This window comes from Poecilia latipinna, unplaced genomic scaffold (genome assembly GCF_001443285.1).
Source record: "Poecilia latipinna isolate Pla-1442-1.1 unplaced genomic scaffold, P_latipinna-1.0 Scaffold625, whole genome shotgun sequence".
Taxonomy (NCBI): domain Eukaryota; kingdom Metazoa; phylum Chordata; class Actinopteri; order Cyprinodontiformes; family Poeciliidae; genus Poecilia; species Poecilia latipinna.
This window is the reverse complement of record NW_015113241.1, coordinates 157,973-175,166: the sequence shown is the minus strand read 5'-3', so window position 1 is coordinate 175,166 and position 17,194 is coordinate 157,973. Positions and strand designations below refer to the sequence as shown.

General features: G+C 35.0%; 3 protein-coding genes across 8 annotated transcripts in view; all 3 read left to right on the top strand.

Annotated features, from left to right (window-relative positions):
* Positions 1–4,975, top strand: part of LOC106954082 (protein FAM184A-like) — a 129,761-nt gene extending 124,786 nt beyond the window's left edge. The window contains exon 21 of one of the 3 annotated variants that reach the window (XM_015043325.1): positions 4,087–4,975. In XM_015043325.1, the coding sequence (XP_014898811.1) occupies positions 4,087–4,095 (9 nt within the window). In that variant the 3' untranslated portion in view covers positions 4,096–4,975. Of the gene's footprint in view, positions 1–207; positions 1,348–4,086 lie in introns of those variants that run through there. The other 2 variants (XM_015043323.1, XM_015043324.1) reach the window with 2 other exon arrangements.
* A 1,117-nt stretch (positions 4,976–6,092) lies between these two features.
* Positions 6,093–6,712, top strand: ptrhd1 (peptidyl-tRNA hydrolase domain containing 1). Of its 2 annotated transcripts, none has more exons than XM_015043330.1 (2): positions 6,093–6,334; positions 6,434–6,712. In XM_015043330.1, exons 1-2 carry the CDS (start codon positions 6,137–6,139, stop codon positions 6,602–6,604), a joined length of 369 nt encoding a protein of 122 aa, XP_014898816.1. In that variant the 5' UTR covers positions 6,093–6,136; the 3' UTR covers positions 6,605–6,712. The 2 variants fall into 2 exon arrangements, with proteins under 2 accessions (XP_014898816.1, XP_014898815.1); XM_015043329.1 differs by having other exon boundaries at positions 6,096–6,346.
* A 7,133-nt stretch (positions 6,713–13,845) lies between these two features.
* The window catches only part of ncoa1 (nuclear receptor coactivator 1), a 48,160-nt gene continuing 44,811 nt past the window's right edge, over positions 13,846–17,194 (top strand). For all 3 annotated transcript variants that reach the window (XM_015043322.1, XM_015043321.1, XM_015043319.1), the window contains exon 1: positions 13,846–14,466. The gene's annotated coding sequence lies outside the window, so the exon portion shown is untranslated. The remainder of the gene's footprint in view (positions 14,467–17,194) is intronic.

Here is a 17,194-nt window from a genome sequence, read left to right as displayed (position 1 = left end):
TAGTCGCCTTTTGTTTTCCATAATAACTTAAATTTGTTTGTTTTTGCCTTTCTGGTTAAAACAAATTAAAAAAACAGAATGCAATTTGTACATTTTAAATGTAAAATTAGGCTTCCAGGGCAGTACTAGTGGATAAACTGTTCCTTATAGTTACATAAAGTTCATTTATAGTTTTTTTTGATCACTTAAGTTTTGTGTTTTACTCAGTTTTCCTCTTCAACAAGGAGGTTCAGCAAACATACAGCTAAAGAAACCTGGAGATTACTTTCTGCCTCCTAACAAGTCCTGAAATTCACCGCTGACTGCGTCCTGCTGCAGCACAGCTCCGTAAATAAACTACAAACATTTAAGGAGCAGAAATACCAGATGGACACAAACACAAGAGTCCCACACGCGACTGGAGCTTCAAAGAATGGCGTTGGAATGCAAAAGGAGCATGATGTTTTTCCCTTTAAGTTTTCTTTCCTCAGTCGTGTGCGTCAGTGTGTAAATGTTGTCCGCATGCCTGCAGGTTTGTCTTTTGTTTCAGGAAGTTATAACACTTGTCAGCAATCTTTGTGGTTCCTTTATGTTGTTGCATTTTGTCATTTTGTGATTTTCATCCTCATCCACAGTTCAGCATGATGCTCTTTCCTTCCCGGCTCCGAAACATGATGATTGTTGTCATAAAAAGTTATGAACTGTTGTTTCTGTGACCTCTGACCTTCAAACAGCTCTACTCTGCTGTCCAACAAGCGACTCTCTTTGTTTTGTGGCATCTAGGTGATGAATTAAGTGACACATGAACACACGCCGTGGATCTTTTTGCATGGCAGCTGGTGTTTTCTGACGGGAGTGTTTAGGTGTGGAGCATGTGTGCTGCATGCTTTCCTGCAGTTCGTTTCAGGAACGAAACAAGATGGCTGCTTTGCAAAAGCTTGGGACAAACACTTTCTCCTCACAAACATTCACACACACCTAAATGATTTTAACTATAAAAAACTAATTTACTGTACCAGCAACACATTAACACACTGCCACCTTAAAGTCTGAGGTCCGATAATGTAGATTTTAGTTCATCTTTACATTTTTATCAGTGTTTATCAGTCTGAAAACTGGCACTAAAGAAGCTTTTAGTCTGTTTTTCATATTTTAGTAAAAAAATAATGAATAAATGGCCACGTTTTAGTTTAATGACCTTTACTTTTAAATTCCCAGTGTTCTAAAACCAAATAACTTTATGCTAATTGCCATCTCTGTATGTCTTATCTGTAATTATATGACATTAATATATTTTTATTTAAGGAAGCTGTTTTTTAAGGAAACCAGGTGAAGGCAATGAAAGAAATTCCATATATTCACTTAAAATTCACATTTTGCATGTTTTTATTTTTCCATTTGGATTTCTGCTGCTTCTCAGAACAGCCCAGGCGCTAAAAAGTAGATTAATGTTTATTGGTGTCTGGAAAACGAGTTTCAAAAACTTCCCGATTGTTATGTCGCATTCCAAAGGCGCTTCACCGTTACCTAGCAACCCCAGCGAAGCCAGCCCGTTACCTAGCAACCCAAACAGAGTGCCTGCATGTTTGGTCAGCTGGTTTTACTGCTGTGAGTATTTTGTTGTTGACTTACCATCCAGAAACCGCTTGCTGCATTCTTGTTGGTTGTGCAGGCGGCTCCACTTCTGCTTTTCAAACATGTACAGTTGTATAATTGTGTGTCTGTTTGCAAAGTTGAGTTGGGAGGCGTGGCCAGCAGCAACTTGTTTGGATTTAAAGTGACAGGTTGCTCTAAAACAGCTCATTCTGAAAGGATATCCAAGAAGGATTTTGTGCAAAACAATTTTGATTAACATGTTTTGATTAGACCACAGACCTATTCAAACATGTTCAAGCACAATAAGCCACCTTTAAGTCTTAGTTATCTGTTTATAAATCGATGTAAAGCGTCCAGTCAAAAGTTGCTTCAAGTTCAGTCGCTGTGATTGGCTGTAAAATTGCAGAGAAGTGACTCCAGATCCTCATTCATCTCCATTTTACTTGCGTTAGTTTCTGTTCTCAGGTGGGATGAAGCTTATTCCAGGGATTGATTGCATCAGTTATTTTCACGTTGTTTGAATTTCCAAAGCGAATGAAAGAGCTGAGGTTGTTAATTTAAAATCTTAGCCGAGGTAATTTGAGTTTCTGCAGGATTTCTGGGAATCTTCCATCCTCTCGGCCATTAAAGCAAAGAAAAATCACTTAATCATCTCTTATCATCCTCCCACTCCTCTTCTAGCTTCCTGCGATGTTCATTTATCATCCTCTAATTTCTTTTTCTTGCCTCTTCCACGTTACTCCCTCCCTTTTTCTGCCTCTTTCCTTACATTTCCTCTTTTTCTGCACAACTTGTCCTCTAAACTTTGTTGTCTTGTGAAAAGAAATCTGCTAAACTAATTTAATATATTTATTATCTGGCGGTTTAAACGACGCTCTAGAGCTTCAGATTGATTCATTATGCTGAAGTCAGCAGGGAAGGGATTTGCTTTCTTGAACATGAAAAACAGCAAAAAACTTTTATGTCACTGAGGGATTCTGGGACCGTTTGTTTTCGAAGTAGCCAATTAAGGAAGCAGGAACGCCTAAAGTAGGTGTTTGTTTTTAGCACTTAACCTAATTAGATGAAACTTTTGGGAACAATTTTCACCCCAGAGACGCGCGGAAGATTAAAACTGCAGCTTCTTGTCGTCACATGGATAAAAATACCGTAAAGCATCAAAATGTGTCTCAAAGTAAAACGAGAAGAAAGAAAATTCACATTTCTAATGAATCAGTTGCAGATTGTGAAATAAAACTAAAAAAGCATTTTCCCTGTTACAGATTTCTTCTTATCACTTTTTGTCACATTTAAATGATTAAAATTTTGATTTCAAACCTGAAATTATTTGAAGAGTTCATGCTTGACTTGTCGTTGAACCAGCGAAGGTTTTCAGAAAAAAAAAGCATTTTTGATGCAGTCAAACACGGTGGTGGCAGTGTGATGGTCTGGGTCTCGGCCTTGAACAGGATGAATTAAAACAGTTCTTTCTGTAAACGGGGGAAAAATTTCTCCACAGATGTAAAACACCCAAGTTGTCACAAACACTTGATGGCGGCAGAGTTATTAAATTTAGCAGCTTTAACTTTTTCACACCTGGTTGGTTTGACCAACTTATTTTTTCCTTCTTAGTTAATAAAATTATAAAAAAAACAATGTTTGGTTTCCTCAGCTTCTGATATCTGGTGCTCCTGTATCACATAGCTGTGTTATGCTGCCCTCTGGTGGACTGAGCTGTGCACTGCATGCTCACCATCTTCAGGGCTGAAACAATTAATCGTGATTAATCGATTATTGAAGTAATCATTAACTGAAGTATAAAGACTCTAGAAAAAGATAATTTCCTGAAATAACATTCAGAGCAGAAATGAACTCAAAACTTTACAAAACAATAAATAAATTTTGCATTTAAGATTTAAAAAATAAACATTGTCTGTAAATATGTTCCACCCAACTTCACCTGGTTCAAACTCTGTAAAAATAAAAATATCCTAAATAATCAATAGATCAGCCCTACAATTTTTCACTTGTTGATGTTAGAAGCATTTTTAGCAGCTAATTCATTATTTGCCACAAATGATTGAGTTTCTAAAGTCACGCTTTGTTGTCGCATTTTAGACATTTTATTTAAAAAAATTATTTCATTTGCATTTTCTTGTGTATATCTGATTTTGCAGAAATTGTCTAATGTAAAATCTGCAGAAAGCATCAATTAATCATCAGAATAATCGATTAATAGAATAATCGTGAGCTGTTAATGTGTTGCTGTTTGGTGCTGAAAGACGTCAGTTTAGTCTGAGAAATCCTAAATCTAAACAACAGATTATTAAATCCAAAGTTCTACTCGGATCCAATTAGATACAAAAAAACGTTTTTACTGAAAAATGTAGCAGCAGTTGTTCTCCTAAGCAGCCAGACTTTCTGAAGTTTGTTTGAATCTGAATGTAATTAAACTCTGGACTGCTCCGTCACGCTCTGCCCCGTTTGTGATTTAACTCTGACTTCCTGTCTGACTTTGTGCGACTCCTGAAGCCCTCCTGAGACGAAGGACTCGCCCATCGACCCGGCCGACGCCCAGCGCCAGGAGTGGTTCGCCCAGTACTTTTCCTTTTGACTGACCAGAACTTCTAAAAGGATTCAGCATGTCAACCAAACTTAAAGAGATTAAAAAAACACAAAGCATTAGAGAAAAAAAGAGAAAAATGTTGAAACTATTTGTTATTGTCATCTTGGGGCTTTGGGGTCAGTTCACCTCGGATTCAGGCGGCTGCAGTTGGAGAATCGGTGAAACGCACAGAACCTGATGTCATTAATTCCCACTTTTGGCAGAGCCGGTGGATGGAGCGTGAACTGAGCCCGGCCCGATCATCACTCCGACCTGATTTGATTGGCTCACTGTGGACGAGTTTCTCTCTTAGTACAGTGACGATAATCATCCGTACGTTCGATGTTGATTTGGTTCTGTTACTTTCTGATTTCTGTTGCGGTTTCTTTGAGCTAGGAAACACCGAGTGGTGCGTTATCATGCTGCTAAATGCCATAGTTGGATTAAAGTGAGAATAAATGTATATAAAGAAATAAATGGTAGGTTATTGTGCTCTCTCTCTCTCTCTGTATGTGGGTCTACTGCACACAGCATCTTAGACTAGGAGGGCTGATCCAGGACCAGTTCCCCTCCTCATTTCTGGTGACATTCACCTGATCCTAGATCAGTTACCATGACAACAGGCTTGGACTTTAGGACGGTTTGTTACAGCTGCGTAGACGTTTCAGCAGATTTTGGTAGAATATTAAAACCTGTTTGTATGGTTGTCTGTCTCAACACAGATATAATGATGTCTCACCGATTTTAAAAACAAAAATAGCATTTTATATTTATAATATAATGTGTATGCTTAATAAAGACTTATTGTGACATTTCGCTGTGCGTGTCTGTCATTTATCTGTCTGAATTTTTGAATGAAAGTGCAGGGTTTTTTTTAAGGATCTCCAGTAGCAGTCAGTGTTGCAACAATCTGAAGATGCCTCTGATGGAAGACTGTTGCTGTTTGAAAGAGAATAAATTTTTCCAGCTGCACAGCGTCTAAAACCGTCCAAACATTCAATGATTCAACCAATAAATTATGAATAAAAGTTGACAAAACGGAACATAAGAGCTAACATGAGCAGGGTAGCGCTAGAATTTAATTTATTTTAGAATTAATATAACATGTTTTTGTACCATTTAGGCTACAATGAATTATTGCAGTCCTCCACATTCCTCAATATAACAAATAGTTTTTCATTAGTGATATTATTATTGTAGTGATTCATTGCTTAGCTGCAAGAGATAAAAGCTTATTTTTAATCATTGTATAATATTCAATAAAGTACTGTAATAATCAGTAATCAGTTATGTAACTGAATCCAATAATTTTGTTATATTGGATTCTGAATTATCCAATAACTCATATGAAAAATTATTTGCATTACTAGTGATAAAACAATCATTAAAATTAGTGCAAGCAGTAGCAATAATATATAAAGTTATTTAAAATTTATAGTTCAAATAGATACTTTTTTTGTTGTTCACTAGTTACTATTATTTTAGGACATAGTCATTAATTAGCAAGAAAACTTTTTTTTTTTTTTGCTCAATTTTTATAAATTAATATTTGCATTATTATTGGAAGTGGTAGTATATTTACCATATATATATTGGTAGGATTAGTGAAAGTAGAGTTAGTAGTAAGAGTATTGTTCTATTTAAAATTTAATGTTCATTTTTTTTATTTTTGGTATTAACATTTTTATTTAGGCCACAGTTTACCTGAAGAGTAAAACAAAAATGATTTGCTATGCAAAACTCTTCATTAAATATTACTATTTTCAATTCTTTGATATACAGGCAGTAAAAATTAAATTACTTTTTATTTATGATTATTAGAAAAAATTTTTATTTTTTCAAGCATACATTTATCTACAGCGATTATTTAAGTAGTGGAATAAAAACAAACCGCTAGGGGGCGGTGTTAAAATCTGTTCTGGTGACGTCACTCAAACCCGGAACATAAACAAACCAGCTTCCGGTCACAGCTTGAAGATGGCCGCCCCTGGTGCCGGCGCTCCCAGCCGGCTGGTCCAGTACGTGGTGGTCCGCTCGGATCTGGTCCACCAGCTGTCATGGCCGCTGGGGGCCGTCATCACCCAGGCCTGCCACGCCGCTACCGCCGCCATCCACCTACACTACGGAGACCCAGATACCCGGCAGTACCTGGAGCAGCTGGACGCTATGCACAAGGTGGTGCTGGGGGTGAGCGGCGCCGCCAGCAGCGTTTAGTCCCCGGAGATGGAAACACATCCAGATGTGAGTAAAAACCGGGTTGTTTTTGCTCCGCAGGCCCCGGATGAAGACGCTCTCTCCGGACTGTCGGACTCCCTGACTCAGGCAGGAATCTCCCACAAACTCTGGATCGAGCAGCCGGAAAACATCCCCACCTGCCTGGCCCTGAAGCCGTACCCGAAAGAGACGGTGCAACCACTGATGAAGAAGTTCAAACTGTTTAAATAATGGAAAACGACTTAAAGCGAAAGAAATCTATAAGTGTCCACTGGGTGGCGCCAAAATCAAGCTACACAATGATTCCATGTTTCCATGAATAAATCCTTGTTGAAAGCAGCCTGTCTCAAGAGAAATTTGTAACATATCAACTGTTACTTTAACTGTGGAAAATCAACAGGAACTCTATGCAGTATGTTGATTTAGTTCAATTGTAAAGTGACATAAAATATTTTTTATTTGAAAAGGTAAAACAATTCAGATTTTATTAAAAATGGAGTACATTTCTGAAAAAAAGGCATTTCTGAGTTTGAAAGTCAAAAATATACTAGAAATTTTTCAGAAATTTTTAGCTTAATCTTATAAATTACAAAACAATAACTTAAAAAACCTTTCAAAAGTAGAAAAGAATGTCTTGATACAAGAAAAACATTCTAAAAATCTCAATTACCTGTAAAATAACATTTCAGAGTTGAAAATTACTTGAAAAGAAACAGAAATTTTGAGATTTTTCTACCAAATTTTAGATTTTTCTGGATCCTTAACATTTCTTTGTATCTCTGGCTCAATGCTTTGGTGGTGAGGGACTGCTGGGAGGTTTTCTTCTTCTCTTTTTTTGTATTTAAAATAAAGGAAATATTCATACTTTTATGTAATGGAGAATTAATTTATTTAATCAAAATCCTAATAAAATATGTTAAAGTTTGTGGTTGTAAAGGGAAAGAATGTGAAAAACGAGTATTAATAAACCTAAATTGTTTGGATAAATGTTATTTCCAATAAGTGAAGCATTTTCATTTTTTAAAGTTAAAGAAATGTTTATTTTATATTATTTTTCATCACAGGAGGGCGCTGAAAAATAGCCACAATTCCTGAAAAGGCGTTTGTTATGGATCATAACTTTTTTATCGTTGCGCCGCTGATAATCAATTTCTTGCAATTTCAGCATCAACAGATCAGAAAGAATAATGTGAGCTTTTCTGTAAACAACATTTTATAAAAATGTATTTAAAGATACAAGCAGCTGCTTTTTCTCAAAGGTTTAACAATCGCTAAGAGCAAATATTTCATGGCTGTCCTTGTTTTGTCACTTGCAGATTTTTATCCCTTGTGGAAATTTTTAGACAATATTGTTCAACTTTGTAAAGTTTCCGTGGTTGAGGCGTAAACCTGAACTGAAACATTAAATATGTGCCTGTCTTGACCTGCCTGATACCTGCAGACTGCGTTCATCTCTGATTGCTTCCAGGAACAGCTCCGGTTTTATAGCACAATTAGTCACAACAGAATAAAATGTTTTCAAAAGGCACAGTAAGGTACGGAAGAGGATAAGGGCCACTAGAAAGAAAACCGACATCAAGCTCAAAATTATGACTTTTGATCTAAGAAGATTTTTTTAAAAGTCAAATTTATTTATTTATTTATTTATTTATTTATTTATTTAGTTCAGTGGTGTAACTGTCTTCAGTAATAAAGGGAGACAAAGTTATAATTAACCTACGACGGCGTGTTGGAGCCACTGTACATAGAAAACAAGAGTAAATTTTCGCCAAACTCAGAAATATTTAGATTAATCTCAGATATATTGTAGCAGAAAAACAAGAAAAATTCAGAGTTTTAAAAGTGGAGAATTTGGTAGATCAATCTCAGAAAATTTCTAGAAAAAACTTGGAATTTTGAAAAGTCAAAAAATGCAACAAAAAAATTTTCTGAAAAATCTGAAAAAACTTTTAGACTGATCTTCGAACTTTTCTGGGAAAAACGTGGACATTTCTGAGCGTCAAAAGTGGGAAAAAATTGCCTTTGGAAATTTCTTGTTTCAAAAGTCTAAAATGTTTTACTTTTACATCCACATCTAAACAAGACGTGGCGAATAAAATTGATATGTTCCTGCTTAATAGGTAAGATACTTTTTAGTCAATAACAATAAAAAGTATATACTTTTTAGAGCAGCCTTAAATACAACAACTAGTTCATTTGAGTTTTCAGAGCTGAATGGCGACGCTTTGTTTGTCAGGACTAAACTCGCCTCATCTGTTACTGAAATAGTTTCGGTCTGACTCATTTTCTAACTGGGAATCGTTTGAGCTGCACAAGAGCAACCAGTTGAACACGTCCGCAGGTTGCAGACGTGTTCAGCAGAGGGACGGCAGGAAAACGGACAGGATGTGGTGAAAATGTCTGTTTTTCATCACGTATCAAACAAACTCAGAGCGATGAAGAAAAAAACTGCAGAACTGATCAGATCAAATTTACCCCTGCAGACCGGAAATACGAGCAATTTGCTTTTGGAACTCGAATCCTCCTTTCATTCCCTGTAAAACCTGCTGAAGTATTGAAGCTAGTTATTTAATTTTGAGAACATTATATAAATATAATTGGGTGCAATTTTACCAGAAGAAAAAAGTTAGTTATAAGTATTTGGCTGAAAAATGTAAGCATTTCGTTTTAAATATCTGAAATATACCAACCGAGAGACCTTGTTATATCCGTAGTTTTCATCCCACACCGTTGTTTTTTATTTTTACTTTTATTTTTTAAGCAGTTCCGGTGTTCTGTCAGATAACCATACGCTGTCAGGATAGCATACATGCAGTCAGTACGCATGCCCGCGCATGCGCATTAAGAAGTCCGACCGTCAGTGGAGTTGTCAGTTCAGCATATGCAACAAGTTATGACGAAAATAAGTCATTAAATTGTTTATAATATGACATAATATGATAACTGTATAGATATACATGCGTTGTCATGGTTTCAAAGTGTATTTAAAGCAGGTCTGGCTGCAGCTGCAGTCAACTACAACACACGCCGTGTAAAACTCATTAACCGCTAAATCAGGATGCCATGCAACTGTTAATAACAAAGTGTATGATGATCTACGTCATGATCCTATGTTGCTGATTAAATAAAATCATATGGTAATGACAACATATACATGTCTGAGCTAAGCGTATGACTATCTGACAATGTATGCTGATCTGACAGAACACCGGAGCTGCTGCGCCAGTTACTCAACAGGCTGTTGCTAGGTAACCAAAGAATGAGTGAGTTGCTAGGTAACCAAAGAGGGACGAGTTAGTTCAAGTCATTAATCTAACTTAGCTAGCCGTGACCAGCTAGTCTTTCCTCTGCCTATATCCCCCAGAATGCCGTGCGGTTCCGTGAATATTCTGTTTATTGAATATTGAAAATCAAATTTATATTGATCACGTGTCTGTCACAGTATATATTGTTATTGTCTCAGTTTTGCTTTGTTGTTTTTTTTTGTTTTTGTTTTTTGCACAATTGTTTCAAAATACTTTTAACATTTCTATTAGAAACTTAAAGTATAACTTCCAAAAGATTCTCAACATTCAACATTTCCTCATTTTTTTGTGAGTTGTCATAAATTTATTACGTCCTCAGACTGATTATTTTTGGACCCCCTCTTGCTGTTCAAGAATTATAAAATTTGTTTGTCAAACCTTATATTTTTAATTGAAGTACCAGATAATTGTGCCCTCAAAAGATGTCTTTCTCAGCTTTTTTAAAATCGATTAAATTTGGTTAAATATTAGGAACCATTTGAAAAGAAATTAACCCAAATCCAGTAACTAAAACTTAAAATAAATTTATTAAACCATGTTTTAAGGAAATTTGAAACCTAGATGTCTTTTTTAATACAGCAAATGTGCAAATTCTTTTTAAATGTTTTATTTGTTTGATTTTTAAAAATTGTTTTGGACTGTGAGTACTTTTGACTTGACCTTGTTGTTTCACCTAAATATCTGTCTCTGCCCCAAAGGTTTGATCGTAAGGCGTTACATGTGGATGTTGCCTCTGTGACTTGGTGTTCCTGTGTTTTATCAGGAAAACAAGATGAAGGTGAACAACAATTTAAAAATGCCAGAAGTGTGTAAAAGTGTCTGTCTGGGTAAAAGCATAAAGCCCTCGCTTGCCTTGAACCACCAGATAATTGTGCCCACAGTCAGTTTAATAAATATAGCAGTGTACAGTTTTTCTCCCTGATGTATTCCTGGAAATACTCCTCTGGTTGCTCGATTCATCCAGCTGCCATAATTCCTCTGTAAAAGGCTGGATATGTAAGATATAAATACAGATATATGAGTTGGCTTCACTAAATGTAAAGTGATTATTTTTGAAATAATTGTTTACATCCTGAATCCATTTAAAACCAAAAGATAACTGGCTTAAAGTATAAAATAAACAAAAACAACACCTTTCTTTGTTTGGCAGCCATTTTGCCCTCAGCCCAGCTAAATAAAACTTATTTAGGATATCTTGAAAAAAAACACTGCTTATAATATTTGCTAGCTACTGTGAAAGAAATGTGTTCTTGTAATTAAATAACAATGGCTTAAAAACAAAGAAATATACTAAGTTTTTGCAATAAAATAGGTGGATACATTGCAAAAACAAAATCTCAAGTATTTTTGCATTTTTTCTGGTACAAATATCTTAGTACACTAGAATTAAGACAATGTTAACTTACAAGTAACTTTTCAGCAAAATATAGGAGCTTTAATTCCTTAAGATTGATTTAAAAATTTCTAGTTAAACTAGAGGTGGGTTTTTTTCTTCTCATTTTGACTTATTACATAGAAAAATGTCTTGTTCATCACAATAAATCCGATTGATCATTCCAACCCTACTTGATAGCAATTGCTTCAACCACTTTTTGGTTTAGGAAGAAACTAGCCTTGTTTGGGTAGCTTCTCTCCTTTATAGATCATATCAACTTTTTACAAAATAGATTATTTAAAAGTATGTTACCCATGTCTGATATTAAAATTTGCTTATTTGAAAGATTTAAGTGTGAACAAAAAAAAGCAAATCTTGAATTTATTGTTATTTTGAGGACATGCTAGGCTAACTGTAACTGCAGTTAGCATAGACATATGTATTCATTTCTATGGCCTGTTAGCATTAGCATAGCATCTCAGGTCCTATTTGATGTGGAAAATAGCACACTGTCTAAACATCGAGTTGTACAAAGAAAATGTTAGCATGGGAAATTGGATGTTTCCCAAGGTAACAACTGCTAGCTTAAAGCACCGCCGATTCGCAGTTATCGCCATGAGTTGCGGACGGTTGAAATGTCGGCAATATTTATGAAAAATGTCCCCCATGTGGTCGGATAGTAGTCATGCAACCTGAAACTTTTTGCAACAAGGGCAAAAATCGTCACGTTGACAGCAATCAAGGGGCTTTTTTTATTTAAAAATGTACAAATTAATTTGTGCCCTTTTCAATTGTATCTGCTCAATTATAAATTAAAGATGGAAGATTTAATTGAAACTAGTAAATTATATTTTTATTTTTTTATTTTTTTTAGGAAAGTGATCAATAGCGGTCAATAGTATTAAACAATAGAAATTTATTTTGGTTGCTTTTCTTTGTTGGGCTTGGTTTTTTTTTATTTTTTTTATTTAATCACCAATAATAAGATTTGAGTCACTATTTCTTTAGCGTTTGCTGTATTAATGGAAGCTTTTGAGTAAAAGTAGCTGGATGTTTGTTGTTCTATTTACTACAAAATTAAGATTTTTTTTAAACTTTTGATGTTATTCCTTAATATTTTTTATTTTGAAAAGATTTTATCTGTAAATTGATTTTAAAAAATGTCTATCTGGGTTTTCGTCTGTTCATTAGCGAATATTTTAAAATCTTCTTTAAGCAAAAATGTAAGCCATGCAATGAGATAGCAAGGGCTTTGCATCTGTATGACAATAAATATATTTCCTTTTGGCTTTAAGGATTTAGGTAATAGATCATCACAAAATTCATCTATTCTTTGCTCAGTTTTCCTCTGTTCATTTAGATTTTGGGATAATAATGTATTTGCACTGTTTTGCACAGTTACTTTATTTATGCAGCACTTTACAACAAGTAAGTTGCACCAAACAAGTTGCAGTTCTAGTGCTGAAAATATCTTCAATAAAAACTTGAAAAGTTGACGATTTCTTGCAAACCACATTAAAATACAACATGGCTGCCCTGTGTACAAAAGTGAGCCTTTGTGATTCTGTAGATATATGTCTCATAGAGTCAGACTTTGTTTTTCACCTCGTTCTTTCAACTAAAACAAGGAAAAAATTGTGTTGACAAAATATGTCCACATACAGGAGTCGTCACATATGCAAAAAATGTGAAGACCTGGACAAGCAAGTAATTTAACAGAACAGTTAAAGTGGGAGAAGTTGAGCAGAACAAGCCCTGCAGCAAAGATTAGCTGAAAATATGTCTCAAAGAATGGCAACAAACGTCCGAAAGATTGTGCAACAGTTCGGACTGACAAGAAGTTCAGATAAGGGATCATTTCTGTATCGAGTTTATGGTGTGGCATTATCTTGAATTTCACTTTAAAACAAATGCACACAAATGTAAAAACAATTAATCAATTTTTTTCTTACTGATTAATCAGATTACATAAATTGGATTTTCTGCAGATTTTTTATTTAACTACTTAAGCCTCTTTCATGCAATATTAGAAATAGATTAAAATGCAATTAAACAAATAATTCAATACTTATTTTAAATAATAAAATAAACATTTTATTGTCTAAATAACATAGTAAAAACATAGCATTCCTTTAGGGAATTTGTAACTAAAGAAATACTTTTAACATGTGAAAAGCTCAGCTCTTTCTCTTAACATTAATACAGTAAAGAGCTGATCTGTTGATTATTTTTAAAATTATTGATTAAAAATAATTATTGATTATTTTTTAAATTATATAATTATACATAGCATATAAGGTAAAAAAGTTTGTCAATTAATCGCCAACTTCAGTTAGCTATTAATTGATTCCTAAATTAATTAATTCATTTTTAATAATAATTGATTAATCAAATTGATTGTTTAACAGTATTTTTAAATAAATAAATCTTTTTATTTTTATTTTAATGTGAAGATGTGAAAACATCCAATTTTCTCAAAAGCAGACTTGGGTTTATCCATTTATTAGTAGCCATTTTCAAAGAAAATAGTTACATTTTCTGTTTTTGTAGCAACTAAACTATTGACAGTTGATGCATCTTCATAAATAATCCGGTTAATCGTGTCAGCCCTAAAAGTAAAAACTACTCCTAAAAGTAATTATTTTCTAAAGTTACTCAAGTAAATGTAAGTAGTTGCTATCATTCTCTGTATATATGTAGTAAAACATAAATAATTTGAATTAAATTGACAACTTCACTGATTGTTGTGGTCAGACATCAAAGGCTGGTACTTTAGTCCGGTCGCCTCGTGAACGCGCGTCCCTCGTGCACGAGCAACCCTGTTTGTTTGTGTTGAGAGATTGGAAATGGCGGAGAGCAGAGAGCAGAGCGATAACTTGGCTTAGCAAACGCAACTGCACCGCTACCGACACGCACAAACCCGCGAGCGTGATCCACGGAGTCCCCCGCCATTCGCTGCTGCCGACCGGACTCGCGTGGCCCCCACGGACGGCGTGAAAAACGGATATTTGGAGCGAGATTTAGCAAAAGCTTGGCTAGCTGGCTGAGCTAACCGAGCTAGCAGCCTGGCTAACTTCACGTCGTGTGTGATTTCGACCACGCAGGCTTGTTTGTCAACAAAAGCTGACGTTAAATTGACAGCGAGCCAGCTTACATACAACTTCTGGAAAGTTTCCAGATTAACCCACGCGTGTTTTTAACATGGTCGCGACGCTTGACCGCAGTATTATCAACCTAAAGTAGGAGAGGATAAAAAAAAAAAAAGTGAGACAGCTGAGTGAGTATCCTTGCTGCGACCAAGCAGTAGGTTAAGCTGGTTAGCCAAGTTAGCCGACTGGCTTTGGTTTAAGCTGGGAAATAATCAACGGAACCCGACGGATCTGCGGAACCAAGCCGAACCGGAGCCCGAACAGGTAGGAGAAGCTCCAACACATGTGAGAGATGCCTGGACGGCTCATGTGTGCTGCAAGGCCTCGGCTCATTGTTGAGTTTTTCTTTCCTCTACGTTTTTCTCCCACTCCTGCTGAAAGTATAACCGTGCATGGCTCCGGAGGGGCGTTTTTGCTCCAGAGCAGGCGGCTATTATGTAACATGGAGCTGGGGGAGACGGCCTGAAGGTGTCGCAGCTCTTTTTGGGGTTTCTGTAACCTGAACGCGAAAACTGAAAGAACACCTTGACCTCCTAACACATGGCATCTGAGGCTTTTTTAAAATAAGCCACACAAGTAACTCATGTTCACTGGAAAAACACTTAAAAACATGCAAGGATGGTTTTAACTGCGGATATCTGGTTTAATTATCATTAATTATTGACGTTTGTGTTTGTTTCTGCAGATATTGTATATAAAAAAATACATATCTAAATGAAAATAGGCTAGCATGTTAGCAAAATTTGAGTTTAAAGTTTAAACATTTTCATCTGAAAGCACTTTAGGATGTAAGGATGCAGAGACTTTGAAAATTTGGGCCGACATTAATGACAATAATTAAGGCTGGACGATATGGCTGGAAAATGTAAGCGTTTCGCATCAGTCTATATCTATAATTATTGATTTGTGTTTTTGTCTTTGTAAATATCTGAAATACTGACGAACTTGTTGGCGTGACTTTTCCTGTTTTGTTCAGTTTTCACTCTACAATGTTGATTTAATTTAATTTTTAAGCTGTTATTAAACAAAGTGGCAAAACCTTAATCTGCTACTGTTACTCAACAGGTTGTTGCTAGGCAACCTAGGAATGAGTGAGTTGCTAGGTAACCAAAGAGGGATTGAGTTAATTGATTCCACCAACCTACCTTAGCTTGCTTGCTATGAGAGGTTGAGCGACTAAAGCCTACATGAAATGTTCAACAATTACCTTTTTAGTGCTCAGAATAACTCTGTTAATTTACTTTTATTCAGCCACAAGGTCAAAATTAAAACTTTTTATAATTAAAAGCACCAACAGAGGATAAGGAAATTAAGAAGTAAGGAATAAATAAATTAATTAATCTGACATTATAGTTAAATCCTAAAACTTGTTCCACTTAATACAATCTAGATGGTCTGCAGCCTATTTCTTTTTAATGTTTTGATAAAAATATTTAGCATTCAATAAATCAAATATTAATGAAAAGTTAATTTATTTCACAAACTCACTTCACATTATATAGATTAATGTCACCCAGACTGATGTTTTCAAGCCTTTATTTCTGTTAATTATTATTCTTGCTTGCAGCTAATAAAAACAAGAAATATTACATTGAACCAAAAATAATAAAAAAACAGTTATTGGAGAAATGTCAGTTTAATGAAAAGTATGTAAAATACCTGCTTAAAGGTTTTAAGCTGATGATTATTACTCATAAAACATTCTACTTTGTTAAAAATGACTGTATTTAGTTGATTTGTACAAAAAATCAACATGTCTTGCAGGGATTCTTGAGTGAGAAAAACTTGGTATGAAAAGCAATGAGAAAAATGGATAAATACTCGTTTTAATTCTCAAAACTGCAACTTGCAATAATTAATATACACATAAGAGCTGTTGGAAGAAACTAGTTTGAGTCTAAATTAGTTGAAACTCAACATTCAATTAACCGCTTTGATTGCTGCATTAAAACTCAACTCTCCCAGTTTTTCAGTGGTCTGTGAATGCATCAGTAAATGAACAGCCCTTTCTTGAATCCCCTGTTTTGACCTCATTGTGTGCTGATGATCTGCAGCCATTTTTTAAGTGTTTGATCCAGGACCTTTAGATTAAACTGTGGTTTTGAGTGGTGGTCAACATCTTTTATCAACTGAATGTTTTTCTGTTTGTAAGTGAATCAGTCCCAGCTTTCACCCCAGACTCTGCCGCTTGGCTGTTCAGGTCTCTGTGAAAGTGGTAATAATTAACTTCTCTCTAAACGCTTTCATTCATTCAATTTAACATCTTTATCTTCAGGTATTTGGGTTAACACTAAATGTTCTGAATCGTCTCTATTTATTATTAAACATATTTTCTAAATGTTGCACTCAAAAAAGTCATTGTATTTTACTGTAAATATAAATGCAGTATCACTGTAAATACTGGGTACATTTTATTATCAATTATTTAATTTCTGTGCTTGTTTTTTGCAGCATAAAAAAATGTTTTAGATGGTAACGTCATTAAACTACTTCACTGGCGTTGTTTTAAAACCAAAACTAGAGATGCACGACATATCTGTATGGGCCGGTGTTGGTCATTTAATGTATCGGTCCGATAAGTAAAACTGGGCCAACAGCAACGTTTAATTATTGGGTTTGAAAAGGTTGGAAAATATCAGTCAAAACAGCAATCCTAATATCGGATATTAATATCAGCCCAAAGTTTCATATCAGTGCAAACTTAGCAGATGTCAACTAAAAGCAACTCTTTTTTTTCTTATTTTATAAAACTTGTCTTGCTGTGATTAGAATAAGATATCAGCTTCGGTATCGGTCCGATAAGCAAAACCTTGCTGTTGTGGTCAATTAACAATGAATTAACTAAATATATATTTAAAAACTGTATTGTAATATTTCCCATAGTTTAATATTTGTAAGTTTAAATTCTTTATTTTGACACTTTTTCTTTCTGTTACTATCTTTTATTGTTTCTATTTTGTGGCTCATTGATTTATTGGCTGATCTGTGAAAA

Bases quoted from the DNA above. Each gene is read 5' to 3' on its own strand.
- ptrhd1 (XM_015043329.1), top strand. From the start codon at position 6,137: ATGGCCGCCCCTGGTGCCGGCGCTCCCAGCCGGCTGGTCCAGTACGTG. The intron at 6,347-6,433 runs GTGAGCGGCGCC...TTTGCTCCGCAG, and splicing joins TGCACAAGGTGGTGCTGGGG to GCCCCGGATGAAGACGCTCT.